The sequence below is a fragment of the Schistocerca cancellata genome, unplaced genomic scaffold (assembly GCF_023864275.1).
Source record: "Schistocerca cancellata isolate TAMUIC-IGC-003103 unplaced genomic scaffold, iqSchCanc2.1 HiC_scaffold_732, whole genome shotgun sequence".
NCBI classification, from domain to species: domain Eukaryota; kingdom Metazoa; phylum Arthropoda; class Insecta; order Orthoptera; family Acrididae; genus Schistocerca; species Schistocerca cancellata.
Window position 1 is genome coordinate 1,323,452 of NW_026046743.1, and position 20,254 is coordinate 1,343,705.

Here is a 20,254-nt window from a genome sequence, read left to right on the forward strand (position 1 = left end):
AAAGTAACTATACTAGCGCAAAACACACAGGATCTACACACTACGTAGTGCTTCTATTATTCCTCATAGCGGTGATGTAGGATTTCGATGAAATGGTTAAAACAAAGTGAAAGAGACCAATGTCCATGCCTCACGAAAGCCACGCTTTTACGTTCAAAATCATTTTCGCATTCAAGAAGTCCAGTACCAAATTTCACAACAATTACATTATCAAATGATGATTTGCATATGTCAATTTCATAATCTGCCATTCGTCAAGCATATTGCTACATAGGCGTACATTTTGTGCAGAGAAATGACTGTAAATGTCCAACCATTTTAAACGCTTCTAGTGCCAAAATTTGCAGAAGCCCATAATGAACTTTGGAGCCACATGGCTTGCTCTATCAGATTACGATGTTACATGGTATTTTATCGTATAAGAGTGCGACAACCTGTTTGAAACAATCTCATGCTCTCCTTTTGCGAGACACATGATGTCGAATTAATCTGCAGTTTTATGTACAGTGCCTCCTAGTTTGCTATAGGAACTGAAGCCACGGTTGTAATAGTCTTCATGAATGTTCTCTAGTAAGCTGTCATCAGTACCTTCTACTACACTGGGCCTCGTCTGTTTTGGTGGAGACAGTTCGTACTCACTTCGACCGGACTCTTCCTGTTACTCTCAAGATGATCCTCGTGTACTGAATAGCCATCTTTCCTGCCCTTCAAAATCAGTATGTCTGTCCAGCGTAATGTCATTTATTCCTACGCCATCCCCACAACTTTACTGAATTACTATGTTGTACAGCATATTCACGAACTCTCTATCCTGGACCCCGTTTCATTTGAATATTAACACGCGCCCTTGTTTACGTGGCAAGATGTCTGGGTTGTCTGCCGCGGATGTTAACAATCTGCTCGGAACTGTGTGCTCCGAAACACTTGTGCCTACACCAGTAGCTTCACCGATACCGACATGCTCGTGGACCGTAAGTATCTGCACTTTGTCAGCCCCGCTCAGGATTCCGGCTTTTCCCATTTACTACCCGTATCACCACAGGGACTTGTCTGCTGTGCACCGAACGTTACTCAATCTCGCCGCAAGCTCTAGGTACGATATGTGGCTCATCCGTGTATGGTGATGTACGTGGTTACTCTATGTCCAAATTATACCTGTGAAGACTGGAAGCATAATGTCGAATTTCTAGACTTCTTTGGAGCAAGAATTGTTAGTAAACTGTTTAATGTTTCATTTTTTAAATGCAAAAGTGACAGCAAATAGGTGGAAAGAGTACACTGAAGGCATCTATGAGGGGGACAATATAATCGATAAAATGGTGTCAGGAGGATAATATAAAGAAAAGAACCAGGCGAGAACAATAGGAGAGGAAGAGCAAGAACGATGTGCGCGGATAAAGAAGGGCATGTGAGAGGATCGTAGACTTTCGCCTCTACTGTTCCATCCATACATCGAGGACGGAATGACGGAAATATTAGTAAGAGTCAAGAGGAGAATTAAAATTCAAGGTGCAAGGATACCAATGATAACATTCGCTGATGGCATTTCTGTCCTCAGTGCAAGTGAAGTAGAATCACAGGATTTGTTGGGTAAAAATTTGCTGGGTAAAAATTAGAGGTGAAGATAATATACACTCCTGGAAATGGAAAAAAGAACACATTGACACCGGTGTGTCAGACCCACCATACTTGCTCCGGACACTGCGAGAGGGCTGTACAAGCAATGATCACACGCACGACACAGAGGACACACCAGGAACCGCGGTGTTGGCCGTCGAATGGCGCTAGCTGCGCAGCATTTGTGCACCGCCGCCGTCAGTGTCAGCCAGTTTTCCGTGGCATACGGAGCTCCATCGCAGTCTTTAACACTGGTAGCATGCCGCGACAGCGTGGACGTGAACCGTATGTGCAGTTGACGGACTTTGAGCGAGGGCGTATAGTGGGCATGCGGGAGGCCGGGTGGACGTACCACCGAATTGCTCAACACGTGGGGCTTGAGGTCTGCACAGTACATCGATGTTGTCGCCAGTGGTCGGCGGAAGGTGCACGTGCCCGTCGACCTGGGACCGGACCGCAGCGACGCACGGATGCACGCCAAGACCGTAGGATCCTACGCAGTGCCGTAGGTGACCGCACCGCCACTTCCCAGCAAATTAGGGAGACTGTTGCTCCTGGGGTATCGGCGAGGGCCATTCGCAACCGTCTCCATGAAGCTGGGCTACGGTCCCGCACACCGTTAGGCCGTCTTCCGCTCACGCCCCAACAACGTGCAGCCCGCCTCCAGTGGTGTCGCGACAGGCGTGAATGGAGGGACGAATGGAGACGTGTCGTCTTCAGCGATGAGAGTCGCTTCTGCCTTGGTGCCAATGATGGTCGTATGCGTGTTTGGCGCCGTGCAGGTGAGCGCCACAATCAGGACTGCATACGACCGAGGCACACAGGGCCAACACCCGGCATCATGGTGTGGGGAGCGATCTACTACACTGGCCGTACACCACTGGTGATCGTCGTGGGGACACTGAGTAGTGCACGGTACATCCAAACCGTCATCGAACCCATCGTTCTACCATTCCTAGACCGGCAAGGGAACTTGCTGTTCCAACAGGACAATGCACGTCCGCATGTATCCCGTGCCACCCAACGTGCTCTAGAAGGTGTAAGTCAACTACCCTGGCCAGCAAGATCTCCGGATCTGTCCCCCATTGAGCATGTTTGGTACTGGATGAAGCGTCGTCTCACGCGGTCTGCACGTCCAGCACGAACGCTGGTCCAACTGAGGCGCCAGGTGGAAATGGCATGGCAAGCCGTTCCACAGGACTACATCCAGCATCTCTACGATCGTCTCCATGGGAGAATAGCAGCCTGCAATGCTGCGAAAGGTGGATATACACTGTACTAGTGCCGACATTGTGCATGCTCTGTTGCCTGTGTCTATGCGCCTGTGGTTCTGTCAGTGTGATCATGTGATGTATCTGACCCCAGGAATGTGTCAATAAAGTTTCTCCTTCCTGGGAGAATGAATTCACGGTGTTCTTATTTCAATTTCCAGGAGTGTAGTTAAAGCGTAGGTTCTGAATCGAATCAGAAAGAGAAGTAATTTCGGACGGAACTTGACTAAAAGAAGAAGTAGGTTTACAGAACGCATCATGACGCCTCAAGGAAACTTCAGTTTGGTGTTACAGCAAAGTGTGTGTGGTCTGGGTGCTGTGATGGGCGTGTAAAAATTGTAAATTTGTGGTAGGATCTTATGGGACCAAACTGCTTAGGTCATCGGTACCTAAGCTTGCACACTACTTAATCTAACTTACGCTGTGGACAACACTTACATCCATCCCCGACGGAGGACTCGAACCTCCGACGGGGGCAGCCGCACGGACCGTGACAAGACGCCCTAGACCGCACGGGGCAACCGCAAGGGTGTAAAACTTCCCTTTGAAAAATTTATACAAGACTGTGCTTAACCTTACAGACGAAACGTCCCCTTAGAAAAATTTTACAGGACTGAGCTTAAACTAACACACAATATTTTTTTTTAGCGCAACGCAATCTGACTTCCAATAATCCCTACAAAAGAATGGCCCTGACTAACATTAACCTATACCTTTCACAAATCACTTACCTCAGAAAAATCTTGGTTACTCGAACTACTGCAATACAGCGAGCGCCACTACTGCCAGCTAAATAAAAGATTCAAACTACGGAAGGCACTAACTACTGATAGGCATAGTTAGCAAATCAAAGATTATAATAGAGAACAAACAATGTATTTACCTCAATAGTGTTCAAAAGTCATAATGTATATAGCAGTTCATGATATCCAGTATTACAAATTTCAAAACTCCGCCATCCCTCTCCTCACATCCACCACTGCTGGCGGCTCACCTCCAACTGCGCAACGCTACGCGCTGTTCACATCCAGCTGCCCAACACTACAATAGCAGACAACAATGCAAACTAGCCACAGACTGCACACAGCACAGCCAGTGATTTTCATACAGAGCGCTATGTGGCTTTACCAATAGAAAAACCTATACAGTCTACTTACATAGCCCCCATCTGACTTCCAATAATCCCTACAAAAGAATGGCCCTGACTAACATTAACCTATACCTTTCACAAATCACTTACCTCACAAAAATCTTGGTTACTCGAATTACTGCAATAGAGCGAGCGCCACTACTGCCAGCTAAATAAAAGATTGAAACTATGGAAGGCACTAACTACTGATAGGCATGGTTAGCAAATGAAAGATTTTAATAGAGAACAAAGAATGTATTTACCTCAATAGTGTTCAAAAGTCATAATGTATATAGCAGTTCATGATATCCAGTATTACAAATTTCAAAACTCCGCCATCTCTCTCCTCACATCCACCACTGCTGGCGGCTCACCTCCAACTGCGCAACGCTACGCGCTGCTCACATCCAGCTGCCCAACACTACAATAGCAGACAACAATGCAAACTAGCCACAGACTGCACACAGCACAGCCAGTGATTTTCATACAGAGCGCTATGTGGCTTTACCAATAAAAAAACCTATACAGTCTACTTACAGGTGTAAAAATTTGTTGAGTTAGATCCGGGCTTGCCTACAGCACGCAGGTTAAAGCGGATTAGGCTCCAATAGTTATCCACAGGACAGACCATAGTGATGAGCGGCGTGAACCCAGTGTTCGGGAAGGAGCGCTCTAAACAGTGAGCTCGCCGTTAATCTCGCCTATCAAGCGCCCCGAGCAGTCCGTTGCGTAATTCCAAGGCTACGTATTTTATCTGCGCACGGCGGACCAACGCGTAGCGCCAGTCGCCAGTGTTGGCCTAGCAAACGGGCAGAGCACACGCGGGCTAAGGTGGTCCCCCTCGTCTGTTATGTCGCAGGAGACAAGTGGCGGCGAACCGTACACAACTTGCTGGCGGTCGGTTGGCTGCTTGTACGCCCTCACAGACTCCAGTGTCTCGGCAGCACCTGTGACGCTCAGTAGTAGCAATGACCTCCCGACTTTGACGAAGTGACTTCAGTGTACGCGCTAGTGGCTACATTGACAGGTGTCTCGTGAGACATCAAGTGTACCTCGGACTCTTTAGATCTGCCGTCTGGAAGCCATTGCTATTTAAGTCCGTGGTCCTCAGTTATTCTGGTGAAGATTCGGCTCTCTTCAAACATGTGGTGGTCTGTCAGTTTGTGGTTTACCCTCTCGATATCGACAGTCGTCATTGCTCTCCTGTACGCGTACCTGTCGTCGGTGAAAAACCACTGGAAGAGACTCGGCGTGCCCTACGTCAGAGGAGAGCTGTTATTCGGCAACGTCCGCCGCATGCTCTTCGCCCAAGAGGCGATGCCCGCCTTTTTCCACAGGATTTACCAGCAGCTCGGCGACGTGCCCTACGGAGGATTCCACATGATGCTGACCCCGTGCCTCATGATGAAGGACGTCAGACTCATCAATAGAATCCTGGTGGCTGACTTCGCCCATTTCACCAACAGGTAAGAGTGCATAAACTGCCGTGTCATCAGACCATACAGATTTCTACAGGTCATAAATAATCGCATTTTGTACACCGTCTCCGCCTACATCTGCATACATACTCCGCAAGCCACAGTAAAATTCACAGCTGAAGGAAGTTGGTATCACTGCTAGTCACTCACTCTTACGAGTTTTTCTTAGCGTGTCTTACAAATCTCACAATGACCAACATGGTACCAGTTCTGCTTATACTGTATTTGTGCTTTACAATGTGCGACATTAAGCAACACCTAGGGAGCGTCACATAACCTGAAATGCAAACTATAGCGCTAATTTAATTTGTCAGTAGTATGTTGTTGATGATGATGATGATGATGGCTGGTTTGTGGTGCGCTCAATTGTGCGGTCATGAGCGCCTGCACAAAGTCCCAATTTTTACGCAGTCCAAGCTTTGCACAGTCCAATCTAGTCACTGTCACGATGGAATGATGAGGGAATCATGAGGACAACACAAACACCCAGTCCACGGGCTCAGTAGTGTGTGTCATAGTATGTGGCTTGCTCGACGTAGGCACAGTCTTCGCAACGTCATGTGTCACACTCCGTGAGCGCTATTTGTTTCGAAACTGCATTAATAAAAAAAGTTAAAATATTGGTTTTAATGCTTCATGTACAGGGCGATTCAAAAAGAATACCACAACTTTAAAAATGTGTATTTAATGAAAGAAACATAATATAACCTTCTGTTATAGATCATTACAAAGAGTATTTAAAAAAGTTTTTTTTTCACTCAAAAACAAGTTCAGAGATGTTCAATATGGCTCACTCCAGACACTCGAGCAATATCAACCCGATACTCCAACTCGTTCCACACTCTCTGTAGCATATCAGGCGTAACAGTTTGGATAGCTGCTGTTATTTCTCGTTTCAAATCATCAATGGTGGCTGGGAGAGGTGGCCGAAACACCATATCCTTAACATACCCCCCTAAGAAAAAATCGCAGGGGGTAAGATCAGGGCATCTTGGAGGCCAGTGATGAAGTGCTCTGTCACGGGCTGCCTGGCGGCCGATCCATCGCCTCGGGTAGCTGACGTTCAGTTGATTGTGGAATTTGCAGCTCTCTGCTAGCTCTGCGAGTCTATTTTCCTGGGCTGCGAACAAATGCTTGCTGGATGCGTGCTACATTTTCATCACTCGTTCTCGCCCGTCCAGAACTTTTCCCTTTGCACAAACACCCATTCTCTGTAAACTGTTTATACCAACGTTTAATACACCACCTATCAGGAGGTTTAACATCATACTTCGTTCGAAATGCACGCTGAACAACTGTCGTCGATTCACTATTGCCGTACTCAATAACACAAAAAGCTTTCTGTTGAGCGGTCGCCATCTTAGCATCAACTGACGCTGACGCCTAGTCAACAGCGCCTCAAGCGAACAAATGTACAACTAAATGAAACTTTATAGCTCTCTTAATTCGCCGACAGATAGTGCTTAGCTCTGCCTTTTGTCGTTGCAGAGTTTTAAATTCCTAAAGTTGTGGTATTCTTTTTGAATCACCCTGTATTATACAGCAGTTCCCCTCACCCTTTTCAGCACACAGAAAATTCAAAGAACCAACTACGTTAAACTGTCAGAAAAGTCCTGTGGGATGTTGTTCAACACCCACATTACATTGCTCTCGATGTCGGTTATCTTGAAAAAGCTTTGACCCTCCACGTTAATGTGTGCACTTCGTCATTTTGTGGAATGTTCACATTGAAAACGCCAAGTCTCGTCACGCGCGATAATTTTTTTTCCAGAAAAGAATTGTCTCCGTTTTGAATTTCAGTCAAGTCACGGCAGTGTTCTCGCGTCGTTGTTTTACTTGGGGAGTCACGGTGTGCGGCAAAAAACTTTGCACACTCTTCTCTCTTCTTCAGAATACTCTGCAGTGTCTCTTGAACGCTTTATTTAGAGATCGTGCCGCAGTGCGATTTGCGTACACATCATCACTGACACACTATGGACGCACTGCTTGACACTGGCAGGTCAGAAATGACTAGTCTAACACTTGTCACCACCTAGCAGCAGTTAGTACCAGTCCTGGACCATTTTCTGAGCTTCAAAGCGAGCAGTGGCTACCTTTTGTTTCCGCCGGTCAGTTTGCACACTGTGTGTCCCTCCTAAGCGTTTCTCAGGTGTTTTGGCACATACAGGGTGTTTCAAAAATGACCGGTATATTTGAAACGGCAATAAAAACTAAACGAGCAGCGATAGAAATACACAGTTTGTTGCAATATGCTTGGGACAACAGTAGATTTTCAGGCGGACAAACTTTCGAAATTACAGTAGTTACAATTTTCAACAACAGATGGCGCTGCAAGTCATGTGAAAGATATAGAAGCAACGCAGTCTGTGGGTGCGCCATTCTGTACGTCGTCTTTCTGCAGTAAGCGTGTGCTGTTCACAACGTGCAAGTGTGCTGTAGACAACATGGTTTATTCCTTAGAACAGAGGATTTTTTTGGTGTTGGAATTCCACCGCCTAGAACACAGTGTTGTTGCAACAAGACGAAGTTTTCAACGGAGGTTTAATGTAACCAAAGGACCGAAAAGCGATACAATAAAGGATCTGTTTGAAAAATTTCAACGGACTGGGCACGTGACGGATAAACGTGCCGGAAAGGTAGGGCGACCGCGTACAGCAACCACAGAGGGCAACGCGTAGCTAGTGCAGCAGGTGATCCAACACCGGCCTCGGGTTTCCGTTCGCCGTGTTGCAGCTGCGGTCCAAATGACGCCAACGTCCACGTATCGTCTCATGCGCCAGAGTTTACACCTCTATCCATACAAAATTCAAACGCGGCAACCCCTCAGCGCCGCTACCATTGCTGCGCGAGAGACATTCGCTAACGATATAGTGCACAGGATTGATGACGGCGATATGCATGTGGGCAGCATTTGGTTTACTGACGAAGCTTATTTTTACCTGGACGGCTTCGTCAATAAACAGAACTGGCGCAAATGGGGAACCGAAAAGCCCCATGTTGCAGTCCCATCGTCCCTGCATCCTCAAAAAGTACTGGTATGGGCCGCCATTTCTTCCAAAGGAATCATTGGCCCATTTTTCAGATCCGAAACGATTACTGCATCACGCTATCTGGACATTCTTCGTGAATTTGTGGCGGTACAAACTGCCTTAGACGACACTGCGAACACCTCGTGGTTTATGCAAGATGGTGCCCGGCCACATCGCACGGCCGACGTCTTTAATTTCCTGAATGAATATTTCGATGATCGTGTGATTGCTTTGGGCTATCCGAAACATACAGGAGGCGGCGTGGATTGGCCTCTATTCGCCAGACATGAACCCCTGTGACTTCTTTCTGTGGGGACACTTGAAAGACCAGGTGTACCGCCAGAATCCAGAAACAATTGAACAGCTGAAGCAGTACATCTCATCTGCATGTGAAGCCATTCCGCCAAACACGTTGTCAAAGGTTTCGGGTAATTTCATTCAGAGACTACGCCATATTATTGCTACGCATGGTGGATATGTGGAAAATATCATACTATAGATTTTCCCAGACCGCAGCGCCATCTGTTGTTGAAAATCCTAACTACTGTTATTTCGAAAGTTTGTCTGCCTGAAAATGTACTGTTGTCCCAAGCATATTGCAACAAACGGTGTATTTCTATAGCTGCTCGTTTAGTTTTTATTGCCGTTTCAAATATACCGGTTATATTTGAAACACCCTGTATATGTAACTTCGCTTTTGCAACGTGCAGCTACAGTCAGTCCAATGAAATACTGCTCATAATGTCTTTCATGCAATGCCCATTGTCAACGGAAAGTACCGGTTTATTTCGCGTTACAGTGATAATTGTCTATAGCGACATTCGGTTTAGAGATGTGTATTAACAGAGAGCCAGTAAAGCACTGTAAAAACTTTGTTCGCCACGTCTTCGTTGCTCGTTTTACTGCGTGTCATCTTTCGCCCCGGCCCGTGACAACACTGCAACTGCCAAGCTGCAGTGCTGCTGATTGGCTACTGGAGCACTAGTCGTTCCACCAGTATTCCTTTCCCTGTCACTACAAGGTCTCTAGTGAAGGAGCACCTGATTTCTAAATTAAATATCTCAAAAACTAAGACCGACAGACGAGTGCAACAAACGGTATGTTTATTGTGAAAGCTGTAAGAATTTTAGACAGAAGTTATACAGAAGATTGGAAATCGTTTGGAAAATTGCTAAAAGAGGGCACTGTAATCGCAATACGTAGTGTCTGTACATAGTTCTCAGCATCTCAGAGCGATCAGTTCCACCGTTGAAACGAGAAAGCAGATTAACGTACCGAAGAAAGAGGTGAAAACAAGGTATTCCATTAACCAACGAATTTTTAACTTTTTTTCTGGTACTGACATACCACACTTTAGAATACATGCCGCGCCGGATTAGCCGAGCGGTCTCAGGCGCTGCAGTCATGGACTGTGCGACTGGTCCCGGCGGAGGTTGGAGTCCTCCCTCGGGCATGGGTGTGTGTTTGTCCTTAGGATAATTTAGGTTAAGTAGTGTGTAAGCTTAGGGACTGATGACCTTCGTAGTTAAGTCCCATACCATTTCACACACATTTGAACATTTTTTTTTAGAACGCAGTCCTATGGCGACAAGGCGAACTTTTCGCGAACACGATGTAATGCTCTAAAATGACTCGATGTGGAACCTACTTCCAAGCTCTTAGTGACATTCCAACGGAGTGACGGAGTGACGACTGATGAACCAATGGGGAATGTTACTCCTGAAAACGTCTCTGGAACTATTTAGCAAAATCCAAAGAAATCCGTCAGAAGAATTGCAGCAAAGACTAATATGATGCTTTCCAGAACGCAGAAAATACTGAGACAGAGCCTACATATCTTTATATTCAAAATCCAAGGCCACCAGGCTGTATCAAGCTGTCAGGTATAGCGCTGACTTTTCGAAATAGATTCTGGGAATGATTTGTACTGAAGGATTTGATGCTATCTACATTTCGTTCGTTCTCAGATGAAGCACACATCCATTTGAATGGAGTCGTGAATAAACAAAACTGGCAATTTTGGTGTCTAGTGTAAAGCGAGACCACTCTATACTCCAAAGGTTGCTATGTGGGCTGCACTATGCACAAGAGGCGTTACTGGTCCTATTCTTCATTTTTTTTATGCGAGAAGCGACTACCGGTGAACGTTACGTTGCAATTTGGTAACAGTTTGTTGCCACACAGCGTTGGAGGATCCACTAGGAGCCGAGTGGTTCACCTTAGATGGAGCCATACCACATCACACCCAACAAGTGTTTTGCTTTCTTGGTGAATACTTGGGCAACAGAGACTCTGGTCTGGATTACTGCACATTTACTGTCGCACGGACCTCCATATTCTCCCGATGTAACTCCTTGTGACTACATGTCGTTGTCCCCACTAAGAGATGTTGTCTACAAGAACTAACCCAGCAGGAGATTGAACCTGGAAATTCTGTGGCATCTGAATTCAGTTCCGTTCGGACACTGCAGGATGTGATGTCAACTTTCGTTGTTCGTCTGCGCGGCCTGTGTACTTGAATGGTGGACATTTCGAAAAGATTGTAGTGGTCGGGAAAGACAGCTGGCAGAGGACGAATTTAATTGCTAGCTTTGGTACTACACGAGCTGCACGGTGTACAGCGCTGTGTGGTAGCAGCTTTTCGAACTACGAGGGCAGTTCAATAGTTAATGCAACACATTTTTTTTCTCGGCCAATTTTGGTTGAAAAAACCGGAAATTTCTTGTGGAATATTCCCACTTCGTCTCGTATGGTTTCATTGACTTCCGACAGGTGGCAGCGCTGTACGGAGCTGTTAAAATGGCGTCTGTAACGGATGTGCGTTGCAAACAACGGGCAGTGATCGAGTTTCTTTTGGCGGAAAACCAGGGCATCTCAGATATTCATAGGCGCTTGCAGAATGTCTACGGTGATCTGGCAGTGGACAAAAGCACGGTGAGTCGTTGGGCAAAGCGTGTGTCATCATCGCCGCAAGGTCAAGCAAGACTGTCTGATCTCCCGCGTGCGGGCCGGCCGTGCACAGCTGTGACTCCTGCAATGGCGCAGCGTGCGAACACACTCGTTCGAGATGATCGACGAATCATCATCAAACAACTCAGTGCTCAACTTGACATCTCTGTTGGTAGTGCTGTCACAATTGTTCACCAGTTGGGATATTCAAAGGTTTGTTCCCGCTGGGTCCCTCGTTGTCTAGCCGAACACCATAAAGAGCAAAGGAGAACCATCTGTGCGGAATTGCTTGCTCGTCATGTGGCTGAGGGTGACAATTTCTTGTCAAAGATTGTTACAGGCGATGAAACATGGGTTCATCACTTCGAACCTGAAACAAAACGGCAATCAATGGAGTGGCGCCACAGCCACTCCCCTACCAAGAAAAAGTTTAAAGCCATACCCTCAGCCGGTAAAGTCATGGTTACAGTCTTCTGGGACGCTGAAGGGGTTATTCTGTTCGATGTCCTTCCCCATGGCCAAACGATCAACTCTGAAGTGTATTGTGCTACTCTTCAGAAATTGAAGAAACGACTTCAGCGTGTTCGTAGGCACAAAAATCTGAACGAACTTCTCCTTCTTCATGACAACGCAAGACCTCACACAAGTCTTCGCACCCGAGAGGAGCTCACAAAACTTCAGTGGACTGTTCTTCCTCATGCACCCTACAGCCCCGATCTCGCACCGTCGGATTTCCATATGTTCGGCCCAATTAAGGACGCAATCCGTGGGAGGCACTACGCGGATGATGAAGAAGTTATTGATGCAGTACGACGTTGGCTCCGACATCGACCAGTGGAATGGTACCGTGCAGGCATACAGGCCCTCATTTCAAGGTGGCGTAAGGCCGTAGCATTGAATGGAGATTACGTTGAAAAATAGTGTTGTGTAGCTAAAATATTGGGGAATAACCTGGTGTATTTCAATGCTGAATAAAACAACCCCTTATTCAGAAAAAAATGTGTTGCATTACTTATTGAACTGCCCTCGTATTTTGAAACTTCTGTATGAAATTCTTAAAGCTTCCACAATGAACATAACTTTAGTTCCACTCTTCTATCGATCTTGGTTTTCGAGATATTTGATTTTGAAACCAGGGACTCCTTCGGGGGACATACTGCTCATGGCGCTAACCGAATATCTTAAGCGACTACTGTTTGACTCTGTATCTACTGAGCATGCAAAAAGTTTTAAAAGTAATTTTGTTTGTAACTGGAAAAAAACCAGATGCTTTGACACTGGGCTTCATATGAAGAGACAAGCAATGAGCAGTAATCGTTGGCGCGACTCCACAACGCAAAAAGGAAATTGAGATATCTGGTGAAACAACAAAGATAATGAGCCCGAGAGGTCATCTGTTTCACAGTGTACAGTACGAAGCAACGGCTATAGAAAAAGTCAAACAAGCTGAAATGCTATCTGAACGGTTTATAGAATTTGTCAACTCATGCTTAACTCACAGTATGTGGCTTCCACGTAACCAATATAAGCCTATTCTTCGCAACGATATTCGCCCCATACAGAATACTTTCTTAACTGAAGAAGAGTTGTGGAACTCTATCTGACAGTGTGACCAGCCAAAAATATGTTTTCCGCTACGATCATACTCAAATGCCGCAACAATGTCACATATAATTTATAACGCAGCCTGTTGTTGTTGTTGTGGTCTTCAGTATTGAGACGGGTTTGATGCAGCTCTCCATGCTACTCTATCCTGTGCAAGCTTCTTCATCGCCCAGTACCTACTGCAACCTACATCCTACTGAATCTGCTTAGTGTATTCATCTCTTGGTCTCCCCCTACGATTTTAACCCTCCACACTGATCTCCAATACTTAATTGGTGATCTCTTGATGCCTCAGAACTTGTCCTACCAACTGATCCCTTCTTCTGGTCAAGTTGTGCCACAAACTTCTCTTCTCCCCAATCCTATTCAATACTTCCTCATTAGTTATGTGATCTACCCATCTAATCTTCAGCAATCTTCAGTAGCACCACATTTCGAAAGCTTCTATTCTCTTCTTGTCCAAACTATATACCGTCCATGTTTCACTTCCATACATGGCTACACTCCATACAAATACTTTCAGAAATGACTTCCTGACACTTAACTCAATACTCGATGTTAACAAATTTCTCTTCTTCAGAAACGCTTTCCTTGCCATTGCCAGTCTAGATTTTATATCCTCTCTACTTCGACCATCATCGGTTAATTTGCTCCCCGAATAGCAAAACTCCTTTACTACTTTAAGTGTCTCACTTCGTAATCTAATACCCTCAACATCAACCGACTTAATTCGACTACATTCCATTATCCTCGTTTTGCTTTTGTTGATGTTCATCTTATATCCTCCCTTGAACACACCATCCATTCCGTTCAACTGCTCTTCCAAGTCCTTTGCTGTCTCTGACAGAATTACATTGTCATCGACGAACCTCAAAGCCTACACACTGATAATATGCTATCTAAACAAAGAACTTAATATATAAATAAGTATATTCTACGCATTTCTAGCTTCGCCATTTGACAATCAATGAGACCATACTCGTTTAAATTGTTTATCTTCTTGCCACTGACGAGGCAACAAGGACGTCTGGAGAGTTTGGTGCCCAGCGGAAGCGTTTAAACTCTGTACCTGTGGGGTGTGCATTTTACTGTAGGAATTTCCCTAGTCCGTCGAAATGCACAATGGACATGATTGGATGCAGGTGATCAAACAGGATGCTTACGTACGTGTCACCTTTCAGAGTCGTATATAGACTAATCAGGGGCCCCAAATCACTCCAACTGCAAAAGCCCCACACCAATACAGAGCCTCTAAAAGCTTGAACAGTCCCCTACTGACATGCAGGATCCATGGATTAATGAGGTTCTCTCCATGCCCCTACACCTCCAGCCGCTCTATTTAATTTGAAACGATACTCGTCAGCCCAGGGAACATGTTTCCAGTCATCAACAGTCCAATGTGAAGAGTTGACGGCTCCAGGCGAGGCGTAAAGCTTTGTGAAGTGCAGTCATGAAGGGTACACAAGTGGGCCGTCGGCTTCGAAAGCCCATATCGGTAATGCTTCTTTGAATGGTTCGCACGCTGACACTTGTTGATGGCCCAGCATTGAAATCTGCAGCAATTTGCGGAAGCGTTGCAATTCTGTCACGTTGAACGATCCTCTTCCGTCGTCGCCGTTCCCGTTCTTGCAGGATCTTTTTCCGGCCGCAGCGATGTCAGAGATTTGATGTTTTGCGGGATTGCTGATATTCACGGTTGTTGTTGTTGTGGTCTTCAGTCCTGAGACTGGTTTCATGCAGCTCTCCATGCTACTCTATCCTGTGCAAGCTTCTTCATCTCCCAGTACCTACTGCAACCTACATCCTCCTCAATCTGCTTAGTGTATTCATCTCTTGGTCTCCCCCTACGATTTTTACCCACCACGCTGCCCTCCAATACTAAATTGGTGATCCCTTGATGCCTCAGAACATGTCCTACCAGCCGATCCCTGCTTCTGGTCACGTTGTGCCACAAACTTCTCTTCTCCCCAACCCTATTCAATACTTCCTCATTAGTTATGTGATCTACCCATCTAATCTTCAGCATTCTTCTGTAGCACCACATTTCGAAAGCTTCTATTCTCTTCTCGTCCAAACTATTTACCGTCCATGTTTCACTTCCATACATGGCTACACTCCATACAAATACTTTCAGAAATGATTTCCTGACACTTAAATCTATACTTGATGTTAACAAATTTCTCTTCTTCAGAAACGCTTCCCTTGCCATTGACAGTCTACATTTTATATCTTCTCTAATTCGACCATCATCAGTTATTTTGCTTCCCAAATAGCAAAACTCCTTTACTACTTTAAGTATCTCATTTCCTAATCTAATACCCTCAATATCACCCGACTTAATTCGACTACATTCCATTATCCTCGCTTTGCTTTTGTTGATGTTCATCTAATATCCTCCCTTGAAGACACCATCCATTCCGTTCAACTGCTCTTCCAAGTCCTTTGCTGTCCCTGACAGAATTACAATGTCATCGGCGAACCTCAAAGTTATTATTTCTTTTCTATGGATTTTAAAACCTACTCCGAATTTTTCTTTTGTTTCCTTTACTGCTTGCTCAATATACAGATTGAATAACATCGGGGAGAGGCTACAACCCTGTCTCACTCCCTTCCCAACCACTGCTTCCCTTTCATGTCCCTCGACTCTTATAACTGCCATCTGCCTTCTGTACAAATTGTAAATAGCCTTTCGCTCACTGTATTTTACCCCTGCCACCTTCAGAATTTGAAAGAGAGTATTCCGTCAACATTGCCAAAAGCTTACTCTAAGTCTACAAATGCTAGAAACGTAGGTTTGCCTTTTCTTAATCTTTCTTCTAAGATAAGTCGTAAGGTCAGTAATACCTCACGTGTTCCAGAATGTCTACGGAATCCAAACTGATCTTCCCCGAGGTCGGCTTCTACTAGTTTTTCCATTCGTCTGTAAAGAATACGTGTTAGTATTTTGCAGCAGTGGCTTATTACAATTTTGGTAATCATTTTTGGAAAGCAGTGATCAATTAATTGTTATATTTTGACTAAAGTTCAGTCTTGATCACTCATGTATGTTTTAATGATATAGGTAAACATTAAAACATACATGAGTGATCAAGACTGAACTTTAGTCAAAATATAAGTGGCTTATTAAACTGATTGTTCGGTAATTTTCACATCTGTCAACACCTGCTTTCTTTGGGATTGGAATTATTATATTCTTCTTGAAGTCTGAGGGTATTTCGCCTGTTTCATACATTTTGCTCACTAGAAGGTAGAGTTTTTTCAAGACTGGCTCTCCCAAGGCCGTGAGTAGTTCTATTGGAATGTTGTCTACTCCGGGGGCCTTGTTTCGGCTCAGGTCTTTCAGTTCTCTGTCAAACTCTTCACGCAGTATCGTATCTTCCATTTCATCTTCTTCTACATCCTCTTCCATTTCCATAATATTGTCCTCAAGTACATCGCCCTTGTATAGACCCTCTATATACTCCTTCCACCTTTCTGCTTTCCCTTCTTTGCTTAGAACTGGGTTTCCATCTCAGCTCTTGATGTTCATACAAGTGGTTCTCTTATCTCCAAAGGTCTCTTTAATTTTCCTGTAGGCAGTATCTATCTTACCCCTAGTGAGATAAGCCTCTACATCCTTACATTTGTCCCCTAGCCATCCCTGCTTAGCCATTTTGCACTTCCTGTCTATCTCATTTTTGAGACGTTTGTATTCCTTTTCGCCTGCTTCATTTACTGCATTTTTATATTTTCTCCTTTCATCAATTAAATTCAGTATTTCTTCTGTTACCCAAGGATTTCTACTAGCCCTCGTCTTTTTACCTACTTGATCCTCTGATGCCTTCAGTACTTCATCCCTCAAAGCTACCCATTCTTCTTCTACTGTATTTCTTTCCCCCATTCCTGTCAATTGTTCCCTTATGCTCTCCCTGAAACTCTGTACAACCTCTGGTTCTTTCAGGTTATCCAGGTCCCATCTCCTTAAATTCCCACCTTTTTGCAGTTTCTTCAGTTTTAATCTACAGTTAATAACCAATAGATTGTGGTCAGAGTCCACATCTGCACCTGGAAATGTCTTACAATTTAAAACCTGGTTCCTAAATCTCTGTCTTACCATTATATAATGTATCTGATACCTTTTAGTATCTCCAGGGTTTTTCCATGTATACAACCTTATATCGTGATTTTTAAACCAAGTGTTAGCTATGATTAAGTTGTGCTCGGTGCAAAATTCTACCAGGCGGCTTCCTCTTTCATTTCTTAGCCCCAATCCATATTCACCTACTACGTTTCCTTCTCTCCCTTTTCCTACACTCGAATTCCAGTCACCCATGATTATTAAATATTCGTCTCTCTTCACTATCTGAATAATTTCTTTTATTTCATCATACATTTCTTCAATTTCATCGTCATCTGCAGAGCTAGTTGGCATATAAACTTGTACTACTGTAGTAGGTGTGGGCTTCGTATCTATCTTGGCCACAATAATGCGTTCACTATGCTGTTTGTAGTAGCTTACCCGCATTCCTATTTTCCTATTCATTATTAAACCTACTCCTGCATTACCCCTATTTGACTTTGTGTTTATAACCCTGTAGTCACCTGACCAGAAGTCTTGTTCCTCCTGCCACAGAACTTCACTAATTCCCACTATATCTAACATTAACCTATCCATTTCCCTTTTTAAATTTTCTAACCTACCTGCCCGATTAAGGGATCTGACATTCCACGCTCCGATCCGTAGAACGCCGGTTTTCTTTCTCCTGATAACGACATCCTCTTGAGTAGTCCCCGCCCGGAGATCCGAATGGGGGACTATTTTACCTCCGGAATATTTTACCCAAAAGGATGCCATCATCATTTAATCATACAGTAAAGCTGCATGCCGTCGGGAAAAATTACGGCCGTAGTCTCCCCTTGCTTTCAGCCGTTCGCAGTACCAGCACAGCAAGGCCATTTTGGATAGTGTTACAAGGCCACATAAGTCAACCATCCAGACTGTTGCCCTTACAACTACTGAAAAGGCTGCTGCCCCTCTTCAGGAACCACACGTTTGTCTGGCCACTCAACAAATACGCCTCCATTGTGGTTGTACCTACGGTACGGCTATCTGTATCGCTGACACACGCAAGCCTCCCCACCAACGGCAAGGTCCATGGTTCATGGGGGGGGGGGGGGGATATTCACGGTACACTCGTGAAATGGTCGTACCGGGAAATCCCCACTCCATCGCTACCTCGGAGATGTGTCTCATCGCTCGTGCACCGATTATAACACAAGTTCAGGCTCACTTAAATTTGATAACCTGCCATTGTAGCAGCAGTAACCGATCTAACAACTGCGCCAGACACTCGTTGTCTTATATAGGCGTTGCCGACTGCAGCGCCGTGTTCCGTCTGCTTGCATACATTTGAATACCCAAGCGTATGCCTGTTTCATTGGCACTTCAGTTTAATATCTGTTGTTGTCATCAGTCATGACATATTGTATTTAATTAAATGCAATCTCTAGTGAAATTATTTACTATTATTTTATTAATGTTATTATTTGTGTCTTAAGAACGAATAAGCTCCACAACTACTCATTTTCTTACTAATAAGATCATTATAATTCAGCGTCAGACGATTCCAGCACCTGTCCGTCTTTGTTAGACAGCTCATACATACACTTTTTATATTTAAGGGGCTCCGGAACGCCCTATACTTGCAATGTTAAAATAACGCTTATAAATTACATCTTTGCTCACAAAGTATTTGAGGTAGGAAGTTGAACTTTTTACAGATTATTTATTGGAATATGGGCTACAACTTAACACAGGGATTTTACAAAATTTTAGTTCAGTTATTAAAGATGATCTTTTTTCAATTGTAATGAAAATTCACAACATTTTTTTGCAATTTTTTATTTATATATTCAAAAATATACAGTTTTTTGGAAAAAGGCTGTGTTAAATTATGCAGAAGGTACTGTGGAACATTTACTGGAAGTTTGAAACAAATATGTTTGGAAGATCCTTAGAAAACATGTAATTAGTATGAGAAAATAAAAGTTTTGGGAATCGAGCGACAAAGATTGGATTAACTTTTTAGTGCATTCCAGGTCCATAGGATGGATTATGTTCATCCTCTGCAAACTCCTCCTCCAGCTTCCTCTTGTACCTCCTCCTGTTTACTCTTGCTTGTATTTCTAGACTCTTTACAGCCCTGTCTGCAGCCCGAAGGCGTTCCTTGTCTAAAGCAAGCATCGCTCGTACCATGTTACAAACTATCTTCATTCCCATATTTCTAAATACCTTGCACCTTACAATGTTGCCATCATTGAAAGTCGCAACAGCATCATACACACCAAAGTGAATTGTTTCTATTCCAACAAATACAGTCTTGGGGATTCTCGACCATATAACACTATTTACACTTTCATTGGGGTTTTGAGTTTTTCCGTGAATACACTTTTTCAACAGTTCAGGTGCTGCTAAGTCTCTGAAAATAGGTTTAGCCACAACACATACTTTATCTCACATCACTAAAATGTACCTGATGAACACGGACGTTAATAATAACACCATTTGACAGCAGTTTAACAGCGCCACAGTGGGTCACGCCCATGTAGAACACATTTCAAACAAAATTTAAAAATAGTTGTAGTCTTCGGAATTGAATAAATTATATATCTATTAAAAGGTAATAGTCTGCAGATTCAGAAAACGCAAAAAAGTAAAAATTGAACTTTCCATGATTTTGAGCCTTTCCGGAGCCCCTTAAGGATATGTTCCTCCGTAGTTGCGTACTAAATACAATAACCGTAGTTGTTTTGCTTCTATAGTCGTACTTGTAACTAGCTTCTTTTCTGAGTCTATTACGTTTGTTTAGTTTTAAAGTTATCTTGGAGAAAGCGTATGCACTGAGGCAAGACTAGTAATATTTGTGCTGGTTTCTGAGTATTCGAAATAACATACTGGTCATCAACATTTTTTTTTATTTTACCTAGTGTACTTGAGAATTTGATGCTATTCTTAGAGCCTAACGCATCGTTTTCTCTACAGTAAATCTAAACCTTTATTTTGTTTAAAGCCCATAAGGCTCATAATGTTCATTGACTATCCTTTCATACTTCTCGAAATGTTCTGTTGTATTATATACGTTGTATCCGGAATGAGGACAGTTTTTGGATTCACAAATGACATGTTATTACATAAAT

At 44.0% G+C, this 20,254-nt stretch overlaps 1 protein-coding gene across 1 annotated transcript in view; it reads left to right on the forward strand.

The window, feature by feature from the left end:
• The first annotated feature begins 4,822 nt into the window (after window positions 1–4,822).
• LOC126141632 (cytochrome P450 6a2-like) overlaps window positions 4,823–20,254 on the forward strand; it is a 104,884-nt gene continuing 89,452 nt past the window's right edge. The window contains exon 1 of the mRNA XM_049915270.1: window positions 4,823–5,483. Within this exon, the coding sequence (XP_049771227.1) occupies window positions 5,161–5,483 (323 nt within the window). The 5' untranslated portion in view covers window positions 4,823–5,160. The remainder of the gene's footprint in view (window positions 5,484–20,254) is intronic.